This window comes from Chiloscyllium punctatum, chromosome 14, assembly GCF_047496795.1.
Source record: "Chiloscyllium punctatum isolate Juve2018m chromosome 14, sChiPun1.3, whole genome shotgun sequence".
In the NCBI taxonomy this organism is placed as follows: Eukaryota; Metazoa; Chordata; class Chondrichthyes; order Orectolobiformes; family Hemiscylliidae; genus Chiloscyllium; species Chiloscyllium punctatum.
In genome coordinates this window covers 44,233,341-44,257,915 of record NC_092752.1, presented here as the reverse complement: position 1 = coordinate 44,257,915, position 24,575 = coordinate 44,233,341, and the positions used below count along the sequence as shown (strand labels likewise).

At 40.3% G+C, this 24,575-nt stretch overlaps 1 protein-coding gene across 1 annotated transcript in view; it reads right to left on the bottom strand.

Moving 5' to 3' along the window:
* Positions 1-243: 243 nt before the first annotated feature.
* The window catches only part of pdgfc (platelet derived growth factor c), a 403,197-nt gene continuing 378,865 nt past the window's right edge, over positions 244-24,575 (bottom strand). Inside the window, exons 5-6 of the mRNA XM_072584280.1 lie at positions 3,403-3,617; positions 244-1,359 (exon numbers count right to left, since the gene is read on the bottom strand). Of these exons, the coding sequence (XP_072440381.1) occupies positions 1,243-1,359; positions 3,403-3,617 (332 nt within the window). The 3' untranslated portion in view covers positions 244-1,242. The remainder of the gene's footprint in view (positions 1,360-3,402; positions 3,618-24,575) is intronic.

Sequence of the window (24,575 nt, the reverse complement as noted above, 5' to 3'; positions counted from 1 at the left end):
ATGTTTTTTTTTCAGATATTTTTAACAAATATTTTCAATTGAGAAAGACTAACTTTCTGGAAAACTAGCTTTTTTTGTAGCGAAGCCTTTAATAATGCAGCTGCTCTAGTTAGAACACCTTGCACTTACTAGCTCAGTTAGTAAATTCACCAATGAAAGTTTGCGTTGATACAAGTTGCCCATTAGCTATATATTCTTTACCTTATGACATTGTATTGAAAAAGAGAAAGGACCAAGTCAAACTAAGATACAGATACAACTATTTTATGAACAAAGTAGACAATTAAGTAGACGTTCTGGTTAATTCGACCTTTGAAATAGTGGCTACTGTAGAAAAAGATATATACAGTACATTACACAAAGCACCAACACTGACAGTGCAATGATATGACTGTGCTTTTGATCACACCTACCCATTTCCCTTTTGTTTAAAGTGTTGTAAATCATGAGTCATCTCAGACAATGCAAAAGCTAAATTCTTAAATAGGTTTGGTACAAAATAGATACATTTAATGTAATACAAAAAAAAAGCTTTAGTCATATTAGCCTAAATGAGAAGATATAAAAAAATGTACACAACTTCAGGCAATGCCCTCAGAAAAGTCTGGTAAGTCCTTGCTCTCCTCAAATTCTGTATCTCTTCAGTATATTGTCACTGTGACACATTTACTAGGATATCGTAGCAGAAATTGCAGATAAACATGCAGATTTCTCTTTAAAATTGTGTATGCAAGAAAATGATGCACACAGGAAGTGATATCACATGAGGACAAGCAGCACAATACAAGCAGATTTTCTTGGAAGTTTTCAGCCACATGGCGAGGAATACTGCAAGTCACAACATTTACGGTGGTAAGCAGTAGTTGATTCCAGAAGTAGTCCTTTCTCTTGAAAACTATTTTCTGCAATTTTACTTGGTTCAGAACTGGAACAGTAAATTAAGTAATATTTATATCCTTACACAGGTGAGAAAGAAAGGGAACCCAGAGTTCAATGCATGAGCTATTTTCTTTGCCATCATCTAGTTATCCAAACCTTATTGGGAATGGAGCTCGTCCCCTGTTTCATACTTCTCAGGTCCATTTATAGGCAGGAGAGCTACATGTCTACACCAAAGTCCACCAAAAAGCTAGAAAGTGGAAAGTCGAAAACTGAGATGAGTGTGATTTCTGAACAAGATAATGCACACAGGCCCCATTTTTCAATGCTTCAAGTCTTTGAAAGGTAAAAGGGCAAACTAGCTTAACCTTCTGTTTTTCCTTTACACACACAGCCACATTCTTCATGGTGCTCCAATCCCACATCTGCCAGGGATTTCTGCAATGGTTTCCCAGGACTTCTATATCGTAGTTGAAGAACCTGAAAAAAGTTTAAGCCATTAAGTTAAAACAGCATGAAAGATGAAGGAGCTTTATTCCTGTCACTAAATAGATTATACCAGATACTTTGAATCTTCCATTACTAACACACTAAAATACAAACAATATGTCCAAATACATCATTGGGGATTCTGTCCATACAATAAATCTCTCTTGTAAAGCTGTCTTTATAAAATAAGTGACCTTGACATCAGTGCGATATCATCCAAATTCTTACTTGGGCTTCTTGAAATTCAAACAGCATATTATGGCAGTGATACGCATATGTCAGCTAGAACTCTAAAGAAGAATATCAATATCATAAAATCAGCAACTAAAGAAAATCTAATTTTTAAGTAATTGGATACTAAATTGACAAAAGATGATGCAATTTTGTGTTCACAGCTGAGTATTCCACATGAATATTACACACTTATGACTTAATCACTTGTATTGTGTTTGAGAAGAATAATGGCTGAAAAATAAATGTCAACATGTTGAATAATTCTATGCCGACAATGGCCACATCTCATAAAGAAATAAAACATTAGCAATTCATGACGGATCTTTAATCCATTGATCTCCTTATTCTCACAGCCATTTGGAATATAGCATTCAACAAATAACAGCGAATGGCAAAAGTGTTGGCACATTGGTTTTGGAATCCCAAATTTGGCACTGAATGTGGAAGCTGAAAATGTGTTGCTGGAAAAGCGCAGCAGGTCAGGCAGCATCCAAGGAGCAGGAGAATCGACGTTTCGGGCATGAGCCCTTCTTCAGGAATGTGGAAGGTTTAGCAAGGAAGCTGCATTACAGAAAGGTACCATTGATTCTCTTTTCCACCTCCTTTGGGATTCCTGTCCTCTCACTCCTAATCCTGCTGTCTAATGACCTTATCTCCAGTTCCATTCTATTGTACTTTTTTCTCTTTCTTGTTTTGGTCCCATTGTAAATTTCCCCAGCCTCTGCCACCTGCCCAACCTTATTTGATCTGAAAAATATCATTGCCATTGAATTATTTTCTAAAACATTGTGGCATGCAATGAATGTACAAATAAAGTGGTTAGCACTGCTGCCTCACACCGCCAGAGACCCGGGTTCAATTCCCGCCTCAGGCGACTGTGTGGAGTTTGCACATTCTCCCCATGTCTGTGTGGGTTTCCTCCAGGTGCTCCGGTTTCCTCCCACAGTCCAAAAATGTGCAGGTTAGGTGAATTGGCCATGCTAAATTGCCGTAGTGTTAAGTGCAGGGGTAAATGTAGGGGACTGGGTCTGGGTGGGTGCGTTTCGCCGGGTCAGTTGGGCCAAAGGGCCTGTTTCCACACTGTAAGTAATCTAAATCAATGCATTGATTTTGACACCTCTAATGATTCCTAGTTCTGATGAAAGTCTCAAACCTGAAATATTAACTCTACTCCTTTCTCTACAAAGATTCTGAGCCTGAAATTCATATCCAGTTATTATGTTTTTAATTCCAGATTTTCAGTATTTGTGCTATTCCGTGTTTTTTTAATGCATGGGAATTGTACAACTTTAAACTATTCCAATTATAATATGATGTAGAGGTTCTGATGTTGGACTGGGGTGGACAAAGTTAAAAATCATACGATACCAGTTTATAGTCCAACTGGTTTACTTACCTATTGGATGATAACCTGATGTCATGTAACATGTATAATATGCTATTTTCGTTGCACTTTTCCTTTATTCAGTAATATATTATGAAGTATGATAACTATGAGGTGTTGGAATCTGCCAAAAGCCCATGAATTCAGATTAATCAGACAATGACTTTTCTTTCTCCTTGTAAAAACCTGTTGGAAAGTTACTGGGTTAAATTTGCAGCCAAATTTTAAGAGATAATAAGTTCTTTCGGGTAAGTCTTTGGATACCCATACACAGGGGCTAAGGATTTAAAAATATCCTGTCTTACTACAGTTTACACTCCAACATTTCTTTCCCAACAAAGAAAACATTTATTGATAACATTTGATTATTACAGTAAAAGTTTGAAAGAAAAATCATTGAAGAAGCTACCAGATACCTCATGGTATTTTTTTGACACTTTGATGGGAACACATTGACAATCTTGGCAGCCAAGGGAGCAGCAGGCACAATTTCCCCCACAGCGTTTTACCAGTAGACACCCTGGCCAGTAGATGGTATCTGTCCGTTTGAGTTCCTCTCTCAGAGACACTGATATGTTGCGTGGTGTGCAGCTGTACAGCTTCACCTCTTCTTTCAGCAAGTTCAGATCAACTGCATTAACAAGAACATTAGATTAAGATCACAAGGTTATGGTACAATGTCTGAGTGTTGCACATGCTTTGACCATTAAGTTCCTACCTCAAAAAACATCTGGTCATGTAGGGTTGCCATTTCAGGTTTATGAGGGGGAAAAAGAAGTAGAAGCATGTTAATGTGGAGGAGACTTATATATAAATACTACCATGGCTCTGTTAGATCAAATGGTTTGTTTCTGTAATTCTTTGTTTAAAAAGATGTATTGTGAAGTTTAAGGTGCTGCTTTGTATAATCTGCTGAGAAAAACCAGAAAGTTCTGAAAGGATTTTTTTTGTAGTCTGTTAAATTTATACATCTATAATTTAACTGATAAATAATCCAGTTACTATTTTAGCTACAAAACAATTAATTAACTAGCTTTTCCTTTCATGTGCAGCTACTTGAAGGTGGAATCTATATAGGTTTGTATCAATTTTTACTTAAGGTGGTCTGATCCCATCTTCTGAAGAAAATGAAGCACTCATAGTGGGGCACTTTGTTTTTCAAGCTTATTTGGTATCATTAGGCATATATGTTTTTAAGAAACATTTTTACACATATTCAATTATTGAGAGAATGCAAATCATATGATTTACACTGTGGATTGTTTGCAATGTTCTAGGACATTGACTCTACCTGGTGGTCTATTAAAACAAGTGGATCTGAGGCATTTTTGGAACAAAAAAAAAGCCATCCAGGGTGTTGCTAAACCCTTTACAACTTCATTATCATCTCACCCTGAAATTACAGCAGCAAGGGGAAGCTGGACATTGTTCTCATGGAATTCCTGTTTTGCCTCCCATCCATGTCCTCACACATCAGTGTTTCTCCACTGCCAGTATGCTTTTGGGTGTACAAAGTACTGGTGCCTGGTCAGGTTGAAGCAGGTAGAAGAGTACTCCACTAGAGTACTGAGGATGTATGATTGCATGAACTTCCATTCAGTTAGCAGCTGTTCCACGATGAAGATTTTAAAGGAATGTAAAGAGACAAGGTCAGCACAGGGTGAGTCACTGAACATGAGTGGCCTTTCCAATTGGGTGGGAGATACAAGCTGAATACGATCACATGGCAAGCTGGATAACTGGTATGATAGAGGCATGGTGCAAAGTGGGCGCAAGGCCAAGGCGGTAAGGCAGAAATCCTGGTGTCAGTTATTCACAGTCTCGTTTTGAAAAACCAGCCACACCTGTCTGCAGTAGTTCCAATGTCTCTGGGTATTTTTGGTCTGCAGTTGAGAGGAACCTTCATGCAGTCCACAACTGCAGGTTCCAGCTTCAAGCTAGAAATACATGGAAAGGACAATCCAGAATCAAGGCTAGAACTGCACCTTGTACCTTCAGTGACTTCAGCCTTGAGTGAAGAAAGTGAACCAATAAGCTGATAGCTTTGGAAGGTTGCAACCTCGGATATTTTATAGTTCCTTGCCTTCTATTCTGAGAGTATTAAACAAACATGGATAACTTTCAGAACTGCTGTTTTGTTTTGAGGGGTTCTGGTGATTACTAAAGCACAGAATTCTAATTACCTTACCTTAGCAAAAATAATCTTCCCAGAAATAAATATTTTTCCTAAAATATTACTATGAACCATGAACTAGATTTTCACAACACCTTATTTGAGGCACAGGGTTTAGAGAGGCTACACAATGAACAGTGGTATGTCATATGTATGTTGAGATGTACAGGAGATGTGTCCTGTTAATGTTGAGTAGTAGCCAGCTCATTCGCCTGAACCTCCCTGGTGCACAGTCCAAAAGGTGCAGGCACCAGCTGCTGCTCACCTATTTCTTCAGCCTTCCCCTTATTAGAAACAGAAAGAGTGTCCTCTATCACTTCAGGATGCAAAGCAGCACCCCTCTGCTAAAGGAAGTTTTCAGGAACGCAGCAGATAACAACGGTTCTGGAAATTTTTACCAGGTAGCAGAACTCATGAAGAATGGCCCTGACAATGGAATCTCACTTCAAGCAGCTGTTTGCTTGTAGTCTAATTATGCTGTGGCAAGCATTGAACCATTCTTCAGCTCCAATCTGAGGGTTCCTCACTGGCATCACTAACCACACTGGACAGCCTTGCCCCGAAACCAAAATTCAGCTATGGAGGTGTGAGAGTGGCTGGAAAGGTCACCGGATCTGAATCATTCACTCTGACTCTTCTTCATAGACACTGCCAGACCTGCTCAGTTTCTCTAGCAATTTCTATTTTTGTTTCTGATTTACATCAATCCACACATCTTTTGGTTTTTATTTTGTATTCAGATGGAATTTGATGGTCACCTCTGTAATCCTTTCCACCTTTCAAATGCGGAAAACTTACAATGAAGACAAAGCTAACTGACTTCACAGCTTGGTTACTCAAGCCAGATCAGAAACGCTCCAGCCTTCCTAAACAGTGCTTTGGCCACTTTCCTATTGTAACTATATATGGTTGCCTTGGAAAACCCACACTTGGGATACAGCCAGGGATGTAGCAATTAACGTTGTGGTGATTCTCAACGTTACCGATATTGGGTTTCTGTTTGCAGATTATCCTGTGGTTACATGGTAACAGATTCCCTTGAGTAGTACAAACCTCTTGGGCACTGGTACTCCAACCCTTATCGGTAATTCCTACAACTTCTGAACACTTTAGATTCTTTCCTGCTATTTCCCACGGCATATCACCCTGCACCACTCATGACCTTTTTAATGACTCCGTACTTCCCTTCAGCTTGTATATTGAAGAACTGGCCCCAGTGTCCCAGGAATCTGAAACCCTCCCAAATGTACAATCTATTAAATTATATATTAATTTGCTCTATCCTTATTCCTACACTCAATAGTACAAAGCACTAACAGTAATCTTGAGATTACGACTTTTGAGTTTCTTTCCCAGCTGCCTGAACTTTGCCTGGCAAACCACCATCTTTACCAATAATCAGAGCTGCATATTGTTTGGTGAGTGAGATGCACTCAAGTGATGCATGTCCAATTCTCCTGGTCCTCTTTGATTGTCTGTTTAATCTGTTTCTGTATGCCCTTAAACTGTTGGTTGACCATATCTACACTCAAAACTCAGCATTTCAGATGTTTCATAATCACAGCAGCTGTCACCTAAACCCTGAAACCCAGAGTTTTAGCTCCTGCAGTTAATAACATTCCCTGCTCAAGAAGTGTCTTAGAGTTTCTATGCGAAAGGAGAGGCATTCCATGGGCTCCATATTTAAATACTACATTTAAAAGGAAGTCTCAGGAACAACTCACCAATCAACTGTTTCTCCTGTACTTAGGGATGTTAACCGAAATGTTTTATTGAACCATTAATTTTTATAAGGCAAATGTCTCAACAAAACAAAGATCCATGTTTTCTGGAAATTTATTTCAAAAAATTGAGACTAAAAGCAAAAACTGCCAATAATGTAGTTTCAGCCTTCCATCTGAAGAACTAGAAGTCCAGAAAATAATTTTATCTCTGGTTGTGCGATCAACCACTCACCAATGTCAAAATATCCTTTCATCATTCTTCACCTGTTGGGCAGCATTGTTTCACTTACCCGGTCTATCCAGCAGCTAAATACTGCTGGTCAACCTGGCTCAGGAGCCTCCACGTAAAGTCAGTAGATATCTAAGTCTATGTTGTGATGAGGTTTATTTCTAGGTATATCAGACCAATGCAGCTTCCCAACCTGAACTTCCTGATATCTGCAGAGAAAAGAGCCCCCTGAAAGTATACCATGTCTGACAGCTAACAAACCACTCTTATTCCCACATAATCTCAGTAAAACCAAAAGCATGCATCCAAAAATCTGTAGCTGCTACATTCTACAGCCTACAAAATGCCGACAGCTCCTCCTCTCAATGGTATCCCTCCTGGTTGAATGAAAATATCACCAACCACAAAACTGGTAACTGGCATCAATGATGAAGTCCCAGGTTTTAACCCTTCATGGAAAATCTGGACAACTGTCAAGGTGGGCCAGGAGGATGTAACCATTTGCCTGCAAATAAAACAAAAAATAAACAGCTCAAATGTGTCCATCCATATTTTCAGTGTGGAAGAAAATGGAATAAATGAATGAAAGTGGAATAACGTAGGATAGACAGTCTTCAGATTGGTTCCACAGGTCGGCACAACATCGAGGGCCGAAGGACCTGTACTGCACTGTAATGGTCTATGTTCTAAGTCAACCCATCATCTACATACTGAACTCCATACTGAACTCAACCCCTGATGGCATCTTAACCATTTATAATGACATCAGTTAAAGCCATTCAGCAGATTGTTAACTTCAGTATCAAATAATAACTGTTGCCTAGCCATATGAATAAAAATAATCAAAACAAACCTGCAGATTTTAAAATTCAGACTGTTTTTGCGTGACTCATTATATAGGCATTTCGTACCCAAGAGAGTCCATCATGACATCATGAGATAAGCTCCATCCATCATAATAAAAAGGACCGTTCCTGGAGGAGCTAACCAGTTCTGTTTGTTACCAATTATGTACAAGAATGTTTCAATTGCAGTAATGTGAACTCTTTAATTGAGTCTGAGTTTCAGAGGAGACCATCATCTCTAACGTAACGTAAATAGCTAGTAAGCAATATGTGATAAATCTATTGACTGTTCATTAAGATTAATTTTACCTTCTGCCGAGGCATGTGGGCACCCTTCCCCATTTGGCATCAACAATTAAGATGGAAATCAGCAAGAAGGTGGTTGGCGTTGATCTACCCAAAGCGTCTGAACCACAACAGTTATAATATTATAATCCCTTGTAATTAAATATTATCTTTATCCCCTCTATTTCATTATTTGTGGGCGGCACAGTGGCACAGTGGTTAGCACTGCTGCACTCACAGTGCCAGAGACCCGGGTTCAATTCCCGCCTCAGACGACTGACTGTGTGGTGTTTGCACATTCTCCCCGTGTCTGCGTGGGTTTCCTCCGGGTGCTCCGGTTTCCTCCCACAGTCCAAAGATGTGCAGGTCAGGTGAATTGGCCATGCTAAATTGCCTGTAGTGTTAGGTAAGGGGTAAATGTAGGGGTATGGGTGGGTTGTGCTTCGGTGGGTCAGTGTGGACTTGTTGGGCCGAAGGGCCTGTTTCCACACTGGAAGTAATCTAAAAAAATTTAGCTGAGCACTGGTTTTCATTACATGATAACTTAGGAAGCGGTTTTAATTTTTGGATCAATTGATCAGGTACTTGGCCAATTCAAATTGAATTTGAAGCTTACACTTTGTTCTGTGATGTCCGGCACAAAAATAAAATGAGAAAGGTGGCCCAACCATGGCAAACCAGGGAAATCAGAGATGTGACAAGATCCAAGGAAAGGGCATACAAATTGACCAAAAAAAAAATCTGACAATCGGAAGCAGTTTAGATTTCAGCAAAAAAAAGGCAAAATCCCTTGTTATTTAACACTATCTTTATCCCTGATATCTCATTGAAACTGAGCACTGATTTTAGCTACAGTTAGTTCTGATATAACATGATAGCTCTGTTCTTGAGCGATCTCACGTTATAAGAAAATTGTACAATAGACGCATCATTTTGACTAATGGGGGCTGAATCACCTTATAGCCAATATACACAAGGAAAGTTTGCATTCTACAAATAACGGCCTAAATTCTTCAATTGTGTTAAAGCCAATTCGCGCTGAAGAAACACATGCAGAACAGAATGTATATGATAAATTAGGAAACTGTCTTTAATTTTTGTACTAATTAATCAAATAATTTGAGTAATTGTATTAAATGTTGTCTATCAGTCCTGTATAACTGCAACATGATGTCCCAACTCCTATAGTCAATGGTCGGAGCAATGCCTACTTTACCACTCTGTATACCTGTGACGCAACATCCAAGGAACTACACATCTGAACCCTTGGGTTTCTCTGTTCGACAACACTCCACAAGACCCTACCATTGACTGTTTAAGTCCTGTCATCTTACCAAGATGCAACACATTGCAATTACTTAAATTAAACTTCATCTGCCACTACTCAGCCCATTGGCCAACCTGATCAAGATCCCTTTATATTCTTAAATAACCTTTTTCACTGTCTACTATACCACCAATTTTGGTGCAATCTGCAAACCTACTAACCATGCTTCCTATATGATCATCCAAAATCATTTATATAAATGACAAACAGCAGTGCAGTCAGCACCAATCCCTGTGGAACATCACTGGTCACTGGCCTCCAGTCTGAAAAACAACCCTCCTCTACCACCTTCTATCACCTACTGTCAAACCAATTTTTTAATTTAATTGGCAAACTCTCTCTGAATCCCACATGATCTAATTTTACTAATCAGTCCAACCTGCAGAACCTTGTCAAAGGCCTTGCTAAAGTCCGTATAGACAAAATTTAGAACTCTGCCCTCATCTATCTTCTTGGTCATATCCTCAAATAACACAAATTTGTGAGTCACAATTTCCACACAGAAATCCATGCTGATTATCCCTAATCAGTCTAAGCTCACAATTTGCTCTGTGCTGTCCGACACAAAAATAAAATGGGAAAGGTAGCCCAACCATAGCTAACAAGGGAAATTTGGGATAGGAAGGGACATAAAAGTTGGCCAAAAAAGAATGGTTTTGATTTCAGGAAAGAAAGGCAGAAGAATTGATAAGGTGGCAGGGGGAAGCACTGAGCATGAGAGTAAACTTTCAGGGAACAGACAAACTGATTGTAGAAGCTTCTACAGGTATGTGAGGAGAGCAAGTTTAGTTAAGACAAATGTAAGTGCCTTACAGTCAGTAACTGGGAAGTTATTATAGCAAATAAAGAAATGGAAAAGTAATTAAATGCAATTCTGGTTCGGACTGCATTAGGAAGGACACAAATAATGTCCTAAAAATGCTGGGGAACAGAAGATCGACTGAGAGGGAGAACACTGGTGAGTACTGCTGTCTGACAGCGCAAGGGACCCAAGTTCAATTCCAGCCCTGGGACTGTGCAGAATTTGCATATTCTCCATATGTCTGTGTGGGTTTCTGCTAGGTGCTCTGGTTTCCTCTGACAGTGCAAAGATGTGCCAGTTAGGTGGACTGGTCACTAGAAATTGCCCAGTAGTGTCCAAATATATGTAGGCTAGGTGGATTCACCATGGTAAATGTGGGAATGGCGATGGGGATCTAGGTGGGATGCTCTTCAGAGGGGCGGTGCAGAATCATAGAGTCATACAGCAGGAAACAGTCTCTTCAATCCAATTTATCCATGCCAGCCAAGTTTCCCAAACTAAACCAGTCCCGCTTGCCTGCATTTGGCTCATAGACCTCTAAACTTTCCTATTCATGTACCTGTCCAAATATCTTTTAAATGTTGTATCTGTGCCTGCATCTACCACTTCCTTTGATAGTTAATTTCACATAAGAACCCTCTGTGTGAAAAAGTTTGATGGGCCAAATGGCCACTTGCAGCTCTGTCGGGATTTTTTGATTCTAAGAAAGAATCAGTTTTAGTCGGAAATTAGTTTTTTGGGGAATTGATGAGATTAAAAACCAATGTATCCCTGGGGCTTGATCATCTATATCACAGAATGTTTAAAGAAGTGACTCTTGAAATAATGGATTTACTAATTGTCATCTTTTAAGATTCGAGAGCAGTTCCATGGATTGGAAGGTAGCTAATGAAACTCCACTATTTAGAAAAGGAGGCAGAGAAAAAACAGAAATCAAGGACCATTAGCCTTACATCAGTACCGGGGAAAACACTGGAATTAATTGTAAAAGATTTAATAACAAAGCACTTGCAAACAGTGACAGGACGGGACACTAATAGAGTAAATAAAGGGAGCTAGTTGAATTCAGAAGGCTTTTGATAAGGTCCCATAGAAAATATTAGCATGTAAAATTAAAGTGGATGGGATTGCAGGTTGTGTGGTGATAAGGATAGAGAACTGGTTGACAGTCAGGAAACAAAGAACAGGAGTGAATGGGTCTTTTACCAAGTGATGCAGTAACTACTGGGATCCCACCTTTCACAATATATGTTAAAGATGAGGGAACTAAATGCAATATCTCCAAGTTTGCAAAGTGGGTTGGGGAGGGTGAATTGTGAGGAGGATGTAGAAATGCTTCATTGTGATTGGGCAAATGCAAGGTAGATGAAGTATAATGTGGATAAATGTGACATTATCAACTTTGATTTAATAAACAGGAAGGCAGACCATTACCTGAATGGTAACAGATTGGGAAACGGGGGAATGCAAGGTATCCTGTACACCAGTGGTTGAAAGTAAATATGCAGGTATAGCAGGCAGTGAAGAAGACAAATGGTATGCTGACATTCATAACAGGATCCAAGTGGAGAAGCAGGATGTCATGTTACTATTGTACAGGGCCTGGGTGGGACCACACCTGGAGATTATATGTGGTTTTCATCTCCTTATCTGAGGTAGGATGTACTGGTTGTTCAGGGTTTACCATACTGGTTCCTGGGTCGGCAGTATCAACATATGAAGGGAGTCTGCATAGGCTAGGACTATGTTCACTGGAATTTGGTGGGTGGGAGGGTGGAATTTCTCATAGAACCCAATACAATTCTAACAGAACTATTGGAGGAAGGATGTTCTTAATGACTAGATTCCAAATCTAGGGCTCATTGTCTAAGAATACAGAAAAGGGCATCTAGGAATGAGATGAAGAGCAATTTCTTCACAGAGAAAACGTGTTTGAGACCAAAACATTTAATGTCTCCAAGAAGGAGTTAGATATAGTATTTAGGGCTAAAAGATATGGGGAGAAAGGAGTACCAGGGTAATGAGGTGAATGATCAGGCAGGATCCTATGAAATGATGGAGCAGGCTTAGAATAATAGAATCCATACATTGCAGAAAGAGGCATTCAGCCCAGTGAGCCCACAATGACCCTCCAAACAGCAACCCACCCAGACCCATGCCCCCACCCCAACCCTGTAATTTACCATGGCTAGCCCACTCAGCCTGCACACTATGGGACAATTTACCATAGTCAATCCATCGAACCTGCACATCTTTGGGGTGTGGAAGGAAACTGGAGCACCTGGAGGATGCAAAACCCTCACATGCTGTCACCCAAGGCTGGGATTGGACCCAGGTTCCTGGTGCTATGAGGTAGTAGTGCTTACCGCTGAGTCACCAAGCTTCCCGAATACTTGATGTGCTGAATGGCTTATTTCTGCTCCTCTTGCTGATTTTTGTCACTTAATAATTTTGTTTCACCTTCCATTCAGTTCAGACCCACTAGTTTCTTCAATCCCCTCCTGCTTTATTATTTCTCCATTTTGGGCTTCACTGTCTGTCCATTTTGAATCCTACTTGCTCGTTTCTTTTCAGGAACATGCTCAAAACTACCTTTCTCAAGTTCCAGAAAAGGCCATTACAAGGTCAGAGCAGAGGACTGTTGCACATAATGGATGATGGGCGTCCCACAGTATCACTTACAGCAGCTGTGTGTGTGGAATGTTTTGGCTTTGCTGTCCCATTAACAGTGAAAATCCATCTGATGCAATTATCAAACAAAAAAACAATAATTGCTGGAGAAACTCAGCAAGTCTGAACATCTGTGGAGAGAAACACAGATTAATGTTGAGTCTACTGCCCTTCTTTAAAACTGTTTCTCCAGCTTCAGATTTCGAGCATTCAATTTTTTTTGTTCTAATTTGATGCAATTTTCAATCTACCCTGTAAATGAATGAGAATCAAGTCTGTCTGTTACTGATGGTTAATAATGGAAAACAGGAGTCCTACATTTGTTATCAGACCCTTCACAATTGTTACAAACGGACAAAATTTTCATTTAAAAGGAATTGATGTTAAATGTTCAACAAATAGCCAAGAATTTTTGGTGGATTCATTTTTCCGTGACCAGGAACAACAGGCATCCTGTTACTAGCAAGTCCTCAACCCCTCTGCAATAGGCTTCCTCCCCTGACCAAGCTGGATATGGCACCACCAAGCTGCCTGTTTGGATTTCACTGCTCATTCCAATCATGCCTGAACCTGAAAACAGTTTGACCTTCAAATGGCAGCTTCAATTGATGGCTCCACTAACTTCACACCCATTTTGGAGGAAATTTTAAAAACCTTCTTCAATTAATCTGGGAGTCAAAATTAAGTGTGGTATTTAAGTGTGGCAGGGTGGGAGTATGGGGACTGTGGTTCTGCAGAGCTCAGCAGGAAAACTGTCAAGGCTTTTGAGCATAGGGAGGCAAGGCAGCTCAGTGGGTTAGCACTGCTGCCTCACAACACAGGGACCTGGGTTTAATTCCAATCTTGCGCAACTCTGCAGATAGAGTATGCGCATTCTCTTCCCGTGTTTATGTGAGTTTCCTTTGGGCGCACTGGTTTCCTCCCACAGTGCAAAGATGTGCAGGTTAAGTAAGACTGGCCATGATAAATTGCTCCTTGTTGTCCAGGAATGTGTAGGGTTGGTGGATTAGCCATGGTAAATGCGGGATTATGGGGATAGGGTGGGGAGCAGTGACTGGAATGCTCTTCGGAGGGTCAGTGCAGACCCATGGGCTGAATTACCTCTTTCCGCATAGTCGAGCTTCATTGTAGGTGCTGGTCAGGCCTTTGAATTTTACCAGTTGGAATCAAAGTATCTAACAGCTTTGATTCTTCCTCTGAGACAGTAAGGTGGTAATTTTGGTAATACATTGCATTCTCTGGTGAGACCTATACCTTTGAAGTGTGGAAGAACGGGGATTAGTTTGAAAATTCTCTGTGGATGTCACAGAGGTCATTGGGTGAGCTGCTGTGTGATTTTCAAATTGATGATTTTTCTTTGATTCTGTTCACATTGCCTAAGGTATGTGCAGTTTCAGCACAGCACTTCACCCAGCAGGAATGCGTATCAGGAAATTGTTGCATATTCCATGATTTTAATGTAAAGCAAAGTGGTTAATCCAGCCATATTTATGGATATTTGTTGCTAGTGGGTAACACTGCCACATTTTTCAGATCATTCATTTAAACAAAACATTTGGTGACCCAATGTTTCAGGAGAAATTTTGCTTGTAGAAACAACAAAGACATGACTAGATTAGATTTACTGTGTCTGTGACCCATCAGTGCGTATGCAGGGTGTGGAAGAATCGTCTTTAAATTCAATTTAATGGCATGAGAAAAGTTTGTGAGGCAACAAACTGACTTCATTTTGAAAATTAAGACTGCAACAAAGAAAAATAAACTGTGCAAACCTCTTTTGGATCAAAGAAGCAAATACTGTTGCACTGAATCACAGAGTCAGTAGGATGTTTTAGCCCCATGAGTCAATATGAAAGGAAAATACTTAGTAAAACCACAGTTTAGCCACCTCACGGAATGAGGACACAATACTAAAACTGGAATTACTGAAGAAGCATAATAATTCACATAATTCAATAACTTAACTGTTTTAAAAAGTAGCTCCTGATTTTTAAAAGTATTTCCTTAGTAAAAATAGGCCTTTTTTTTCTCATTTCTGATACTTTGCTCAATCATCTTGCATAAATTACAGATTCTAAAATTTCCAATGACTAGTGTATTTTATTGGAATCAAGTTGAAACATAAACAAACATAACAGTGAACAAAGAATTTATGTCTTGTACTGAAGTACAAAAAATGCTCAATGGATATCACTAATTAATAACAATGAATCATTTGGTGTGCTAATAAAGACATCATTTCATTAGGAATTCCTGGAATAGGAGAATGAGAGTGAATCATTGAGAGGATAGGTCAATTTTCTCCATACAAGCTGGGACATATCCTTCAATCCTCAGTGGTCTGAGTTCTACCCAATCAGTTCAATATTTGAAATGGAAGAGTAAAACTCAATGAAGCTGGTAGATCAGTCTGAATCCTGCTGACAGCTGCTGCCTTTCTCAGGCATGTTGTTTTTAAGATGAGGATACACTAATTGGACCAGAATAGTTGAGACCTCATTGTGAGATGGAGTTCCACAGAGACCTGTCCATGTAAACATTCTTCAGGTGCCAGCCCAGACAGGAGTTCGCCTATTTGTGATTAATTGATCAGTTTAAAATTGAGTCAAAAAGACAAAATGTAACAGTAACATATGGGAAAATAGGACCCACACTTTTTAACTTGTTCAAATATGCAGTTGTCCCTTGTGTAAGCTCTGTGGTAGGCTGGATAACAGAGGCTTGACGTCATAACTCAGAAAAGCAATGTAGAAATCAAAACATACTTGCAGGCAGCAGTCTACTCTGAAAAATGTTTATTAATTACATTTTGAAGAAGAGAAATCTATCAGAGTACATTAAGTACCCCTTTGGTATCCACTGACGTTTGCTCAAACTGGGATCTGAGCCAGAAGTCCATGTTGGATTGATAAAGTACCACTGGGCCTGGAGGATCTAGCTTTGTTTAAGTGGTCTAGTCCCAGACTTCTTGATAGGAAACTTCCAGCCTCTGGCAAGCATTTCCACTTATCAGACTAGAAGTAGCAGCAATGGAATCTGTATAGTATATCCATGTGGAAAAATGTCAACCGTGCAATGCTATATATGTAGCTGACTTCAACAAATGCCTGAGCAAATCTGAACTTAAGTGTTTAAATAGATATACATGTTGAAACTTTTGCTCAATAACAACAGACGTAAATCCAAAAGTAATTTAGTGTCAGTGTAAGCATGGGATGTTATTTTATTTGTCTTTCGAAAATTTTATGACCCCTGTTTGTTCCCCCATCCCGCACTTCAACTATATTTTGCCCTATCCCTAAAACGCTGTAGAAAACAAGGTAAAAGTACTGCTGTCAGTCTTAAACGTAAAGCTGGAAAACTACCTCATTACCAGAATAGCTTGCTTCTGCAGAGATTTATACTGGATTAGCTTATTTTTCTTAGTCTGCAGTAGCATGTATTCCAATAGAATTACAACAAATGTTAATAGCCAAGCTCAGTGTTTCTGTCTGCGTGGTGTTTCTGTCTGCACGGTGTTTCTCTCTGTTTGGTGTTTTTATCAGTTCTGAGTTTCCAGTTCTATAATGAAGAGATACAAAAAAAAGCATTCAGCTTCAGTTGGGCCTTGGCTTTGAGTGGCTTGTGACCTGTGCCTTCATAAATCTACAGCAGATACAGAACCGCAATGTGCATTGGATTTTAAAATTCTCCTCCTATTCTATTCAATCCCTACATGGTTCAACTTGCCCTGTAATCCATTCTATCCCCACAAAGCTATGTGTCTCCAGTCATTGTCTCTTGTGCACCAAAGTGTCTTTCACCTCAGATCCAGTGGCTGCACCTTCAGCCTTCGAGGTCTTAAGCTTTGAACTCATTCCTTGAAAAATCTGTTTTGCTTCTTTCACTTCTATTACCATTCTCCTTTAAAATTACTAACTTGAATAAACCTTTGGTCACGCATCCTAACACCTACTTCTTGATAATTTGAAGACAGATGGGAATAGACCTTAAACAATTCATAAATGGGGACTACTTTAGGGCCTCAACTCATGAGTGAAATTAAAAAAAAGGAAATTAAACAGAAAGGAAACAAAACAGAAAATTGTTCAGATACAGTCAAAGTGCATTCCCACAAGGAATCACAGAATCCCTACAGTGTGGGAAGAGGTTATTCAGCCCATCGAATTTACACCAACACTCTGAAAAGCATCCCACTAAAACTCAGCTCCTTACCCTATCCCTGAAACCTTGCACTTACAGTAGCTAAATCATCCTAACCTGCAAATCTTTGGACTGTGGGAGGAAACCAGAGCAACTGCTGGAAACCCACACAGACACAAAAGAAAACATGCAAGCTTCACACAGACACCCAAAGCTGGAATCAAACCTGGGCCTCTAGCACTCTGAGGCAGCAGTGCTAACCACTGAGCCACGATGCCACCCTTAGGGGACAAGGGCAAACAATGCCAGATTTCTCTTCTTGACAAAGGAGTGAGTGAGGAGGATGAGGAAAGCTGAACTAGGAGACATACTGCTTATGCTTAGTGTTTCCCAAGGATTAGAACCTTGATCAAGCTAAAGTAAATGAGGAGCTAATTGGTACACTGGGTGAGTTTAAAAAAAAATAACATACAAGTATTAGAAGTGTTAACAGTACTTAAGACAAATAAATCAATATATCTGGTTGGCAAACATCGTAGTTTGCAGCGGGAAATAAGGCCTGAAGGGGCAGGCAGATGAAGTGTTTGAAATTTTGTGGACGTTCAGCTCAAAGTGATCCCAACGAAGTCTCTCATGGCAATTAGTGCCTTTTCAAGTCCACCTCCACTGTTTTTGTTGATCACAAGCCAGCTCTCCAATCTCCTAGATTTCTCCAAGACACCAGGATATTTCAACTCAATATTAAACCCCCTTCCAAGGCACTACATTTCAGATCATAACAACTCACTGAGTAAAAATGTTTAGATTAGATTCCCTACAATGTGGAAACAGGCGCTTCAGCCCAACAAGTCCACACCGATCCTCCGAAGAGCAACCCACCCTGACCCATTTCCCCTACACCTAACACTATGAGCAATTTAGCATGGCTAATTCACCTAACCTGCACATCTTTGGACTATAGGAGGAAACCCACGCAGACATGGGGAGAATGTACAAACTCCACACAGACAGTTGCCCGAGGTGGGAATTGAACCCAGGTCCCTGGCCCTGTGAGGCAGTAGTGCTAACCGCTGAGCCACCATGCTGCCCTCATTGGTTTAGTTCCTAAAAAGTACTTGTTCCACCAACATTTCTGACATTAGAAACAGTTTCTTCTTAGTTAATCTAATGTCCTTTAGGGAAGGAAACTGCCATCCTTATTTGGTCTGGCATACATGTGACTCCACAGCCAATGTGGTTGACTCTTCATCTGCCCTCTGGGCAATTAGGGATGGTCAATAAATGCTGGCCTAGCCAATGATATCCTCATCCCATGAAGACATTTTAAAACAAAGAGCTCGTCTGATATCAAGTACTTGGTGAACATAAACCTTCTTCAAAAATTATTGGAAAAAGCAAAGCCACTGTTTTTCATTCCTGTTTCTAATTCATTTATATAACAATGACTGCCATCGCTCTGCCTTTTAACAGTTTGAGGTTAAACCAAACTGTGTGCAAACCTGGTGTCATGTTCCTACCTGAAATTGCACAGCATCTTGTTGAGCAATTACCCCTGTTCTTGCTGACCTACACTGATTCGTGGTTAAGAAAGGGGCCAAGGTGATTGAGAGAAGATTTGATGCAGGTGCAGAAGGATATGAACAGCTTAGATAAGATAGACTAAGAAAGGCTATTCTAATTGGCTAATGGTACAAGAACAGGGAACACAAATTTAAGTTATTGGGCAGGAGATGCAGGGAACTGTGAAGTAGAACAATAATGAGTGGAAATGGTCTACCTAGGAGGAGAACAAAAGCAGAGATGACAAATGATTTTGAAAGGAAACTTGATGGGCAATTGAACAAAATAAACTTGCAGATCTATAGGATAACACAGTGGAATAGGATTGTCTCACTTGTTTTCCAGTGAGCTGGCACAGAGTTAATGGATCAAATAACCACTTTCTATGCTGAACTGAGTCTATGGGTGGAATTCTGGTGGTGATGACAAGGGTGGTGACCATCAGCTGGATAGCCAGCATGATCCCCCATCTCATGACACTCAAGCACTTAACAGGAACATCGTCACTGTCCCCACCTTCTTTGGGATCCCACAAGGAAACATGCCAGGATTTATTTGCCACGTTCAACTGATTGGCAAGACCCTGATGTGCTGTTGGGTTATTATCAGTGGCAATGGGATGAGGTGCTGAAGTGGACATTCATTGACCGACTGAAGGGTTCAAAAAGTGGGAAGGCCATCCATGGGCCTTTTCACCAGGAGTTTAATCCAGGTGGAGGCAGGAAGGTCTTAGGGTCCATACCTGCCACCCACCCAATCTATTAAATGCCCCATACCACCATATCCATGATGAGGGAAGGGCACCACATAGACTCTAAGAAGCTAATTAAGGAAATAAATGATTGCTTCCATAATGATAACCACACCCCATGAATGAGCATTAAAAACAAATCAGTCTATGCCCTCCTAAAGTCAACTGTCAATATTGTTTACTATATTGTCAAATTTTGTAATAAAACTGAAAGAGCCCTCCTTCTGATCCACCCTCACATTCTCAAATATTCACCCTCTCTATTTATTCAGTCCATGAGGCAGACCAAAGAGTGATGTAACAACTATTTCAATGGATATGGGCACTGCTGGCTAGGTCAGAATTTATTGCCCACCATTGAGAAGCTGGTAGTGATCTGCCATCTGTCTCCACACTGGAGGACTCTATGACTCCATGACTCTATAATTTTGATCAGTGGATAAGGGCATTGAAAGTAGATGATACTATATGGGAACAGTTAACTTATAGTGGTTTATCTATTATTTTGTTAAGCATTTCAATAGAGTTACCTTTAAGCCAATTCTTTGCTTTTATAGAGTCATTGAATCATATAGCATAGAAACAGACCCTTTGGTCCAACCTGTCCATGCCAACCAGGTTTCCCAAACTAAATGTCTCTCACTTGCCTGCATTTGGCCCAAATGCCTCAAACCTTTCCTATTCATGTACCTGTCCAAATACCTGTTAAATGTTGTCACTGTCTACCACTCCCTCTGGCAGTTAATTCGGTATATGAACCACCCCATACGAAAAAGTTGCCCCTCAGGTCCCTTATAAATCTTGCTCTCACCTTAAAAAATATGCCTTCTAGTTTTGCCTTGTGACTCAGTTGAAGAGACTTTTAAAGAGAGAGAGAGAAACAAGGTTTTGAGGATGGAGTTCCAGAGATGAGGCCCAGAAAACTGAAGCCTTGTCACTGATGGAGAATTGAGAGGCAATGGAAAAATGAAAGGGGTGGCAAAATTTAGAGAAGGTTGGATAGGATGGCAGGGCTATAGTGGAATTTGATTAGAATTTATTGGGATTTCAAATCAACATTGGGGGTTAAGGAGCTAGTTTTAGCCAAAAGAATAGGCATAAGATGAGTTAGTCTGTTTCAAGATTAGGTTGAAGATTTGAGGACAAGTTGGTGTTACATAAGTTGGCCTATATTTTAACAAAATTGTAAGGTAAAATAAAAATAAGGATTCAAGGTGGTGCCAACACATGGCAACTCTTTGCAAGCTCTCTACAGCAAATCTAATTCTTTCATATCTTGGAATCCTTCTGCTCTTTTCAACTTCAATTCGAAGTCTGTTAAAATTTCTACCAATGTTCTCTTAAATCTACTTTCACGTCTGAACGTTCTACAGATTACCGGCTCTGGATCAGCAAGCCTACAGCAAGCTTAATGGCAGCCCGCCGACCTGACCTTCTTCACCTTGAGGAAACCCGGAACTGAGGCCCGACCAGTCCAGGAGCAGTACATGACCCCGCAATGATCCATCTCTGAGGAGGCCCAAACAGCCCAGGAATGGCAACTGACCTTAAGGGAAATGGACAATGTGGAATCCTGGTGGAACTGATTCTGAGGACCCCTGGAGTGCCCGCGACCATGACCCATAGCCACGACCCCATCAGGGGCAGCCCATTCTGAAGCAGCAGACTTCCATTACCGATGCCCTGGATCGATCACAAGTAGTTACCTTACCACAAAACAATGGCCTGCAGGTGAGACTGGAACAACTTGGTTTCAATTTCACCTCCTCAGCATATTCCTAGTGTATGTCCATGTAGCATTCAAGTCAGACCACTCTGACCTTGACAGGAAACCCAGATACTACATCTGTAAGGCTATTAGAGACGCCAAGAGGCAAAACTGGACTAAGCTAGAGACCCAAACTAACACATAGACACTCCCTGTTTGTTGCAAAGTCGACATACCATAATGGGCTAAACAATAAAGCAAAACGAAATGTAACAAATACATCACTCCCTGATGTGGTCAATGCATTTTACACTCATTTTGAACAGAAGGTCAGCAAAATGGTGTCACTTGTCCTGACAGCCTTGGATACACCTGTTCCCTCAGTCACCACTGCAGACATTAGATTGGCCAATTGAAAGTAAACCCACTGAAAGCGATTGGTCCAGATAGAATCCTTAACTGTGCACTCAGATCCTGTGTGTACCAGCTGGTGGGAGTATTGGCTGTGTTATGGACCCCTCAAAACATTTTTAAGCAGGTAACCCAGACCATAATTTTGCTGTTTGTTTTTGATAAGGGTATAGTGGATATTCCCGGAGTGAATGAGTTGGTCTGACTGCCAAGTTTTAAACAAACAGAACTTATTTCCAAAATTACAGAATGAAACACAAAGAACAGAAAATAGAATACTGGATAACGTATCCTATCCAAACTTGACAGACTATCTCTGACTCAATGGTGCTCTTCCAAAGATACTTGCAACAATCCTCAACAAACACATCCCTTAGCACAAAGTTTGACGGAGCTAAAGATATTTGCATGATTATCTATTTGATCCTGTTTTGTCTCAACATTCGATTGAACAATGTCTCTCCTAAAGTCACTTCAGCTTCCTTATCTGTCCCCTTTGATCTCTCCTGCTTTAGCTGGTGACTTGGTGACTTTGTCACTACACAATCAGGAAAGATTCCAAGGTAAAAATCTTGCACTGCTTTTCAATTACAGTAGGTGGCAATTACTGGTGAATCAGCTATATCATTTGCAAGGACAAATTGTATTCCCAGAGTTTGCTTGAAATGTCAATTTTCCTGCTCCTCGGATGCTACCTGACCCGCTGTGCTTTCCCAGCACCACTCTAATCTTGACTCTAATTTCCAGCATCTGCAGTACCCACTTCAGCCTAGTTTGTCCAGTACTCCCAACACAAATTCTCCACTCTCCTCTGGATACTCTAACCTCACTTTACATGATTGAGTGCTTCTTGTCTCACCATGAATTCCTGTTACCAGTACCTTTTCTGGCAATAGCCCTTCAGAAATACATAGCTCTTCATCCTTCAGGATCACAGGATGAGAAGATCCTGTGTCCCTTAATATTGTAACCTGAAATTCCTGGTCTATGAGAATAAACTTTACTTTTGCAGGTATGTTTTTTAAGCAGATCTGGCACTTCCTCCTTACTCAACCTCTGATCAGCCTGTACACTCGGATGCAGCTTTCCGGCTTCCACTGTGATTTTTATTACCATTTCAACAAAACCCCCAGACTTGTCCTACTTTTCTACATCTGACTTTTTCCCAGCCCACCAACACTGTGATTTCACATGACCTACTTTATTGCAATGAAAACAGTGGAGCTTTTTAACTTCTTTGTCCCCTTTAAGGGTTTCTTTTTTACCCTGTGGTAAGTTCTCCTTATGACCTTCACCAAGATCCACCTTTTCCTTTCCATGTGAGGATTTCTCTTTGCCCCAATTCCTATCCCTCATGGACTGAAACTGATTCTGGAAGCCAAACCATGTTTTAAGGACCAATTCAATCATCAGCCTCTTTAGCTGCTAACGTTGCCGTTTTAACTCTCTGGTCTTCCACATGAGTTTGCACTATGTCAGGCAGTGCATTTTTGAATTTCTCTAAAATAATTTTCTCTCTAAGGGCATCGTAAGTTGGCTCTATTTTTAAAGCTCTTATCCATCTATCAAAATTACTTTGTTTGATAACTTTCAAACTCAATATAGGTTTGACCAGGGTCCATCCTTAAGATTCCTGAAACATTGTCTGTAGGCTTCTGGTACATGCTAATTTGTACTTAAGATCGCTTTTCTCACCTCCTCAAACTCCCCAGATACCCCCACTAATAGTGACGTGAACACCTCACTAGCTCTTTCTGCAAGCTTGGTTTGGATCAAAAAACCCACATGGTCACTGGTCACTGCATTTGTTTAGCCACCTTTTGAAATGAGATGAAAAGGGCTTCCACATCCTTCTCATAAAATCTTGGCAATGCTTGAACATACTTATGATTTGGAGATGCCGGTATTGGACTGGGGTGTACAAAGATAAAAATCACACAACACCAGGTTATAGTCCAACAGGTTTAATTGGAAGCGCACTAGCTTTCGGAGCGACACTCCTTCATCGGGTGATAGTGGAGGGCTCGATCGAGACACAGAATTTATCGCAAAAAGTTGCAGTGTGATGTAACTGAAATTATACATTGAAAAATTAACAGACAATCAATTTTTTAATGTATACTTTCAGTTACATCACACTGCAAATTTTTGCTATAAATTCTGTGTTACGATCGTGCCCTGCACAATCACCTGATGAAGGAGCGTTGCTCTAAAAGCTAATGTGCTTCCAATTAAACTTGTTGGACAATAACCTGGTGTTGTGTGATTTTTAACTTTGAACATACTTAAACAGTTTCTCACCAGGCTTCTGACTACCAGGGGCTTGCTCATCCTCACTCTCTTCCTCAGCCTTCATCTCCATCTTTTAAGCTGACTTTCCTGTCTAGGCTTTTCTGAAATTCAAACTTTATCGCTTTTTCTTTCTCTTCTGCTAAAGCTCTTTGTTCTTTTTCTTCCTCTTCTGATTTTAGTTGTAACTCAAACTGTTTCATTTCTGCTTCTACCTGAAGCTGCTTTATTTGCGATTGAAATTTAGCTATCTCTAGAGCTCCTGATGGGGTTTTCCAGCAAATTTAAATGCTGAGCTACTGCTTCAATCATCTCATCTTTCCTCATATTAGGAGATAACTTCAACTCCAGCGTGTCTACTAATTCTCACAGCTTGGTTATATTTACCTTTTGTAAAACCCCCAGGGTCACTTCTTCGACTTCCAGAACCTCCTTGGTGACTGAAAGAGCCATTACTATCCCAGTGCTGTTTAAAACAATCAAATAAACACCTGAAATAAAAGACACTAACACCTACCACTCACTATTTAAATCCCACAAAGAGCCCCAATCTGTTATGGACCAGGCCCGACCCCTCAAAACATTTTTAAGCAGGTAGCCCAGACCGTAACTTTGCTATTTGTTTTTGATAAGGGTATAGTGGATATTCCCGGAGTGAATCTGCTGGTCCAA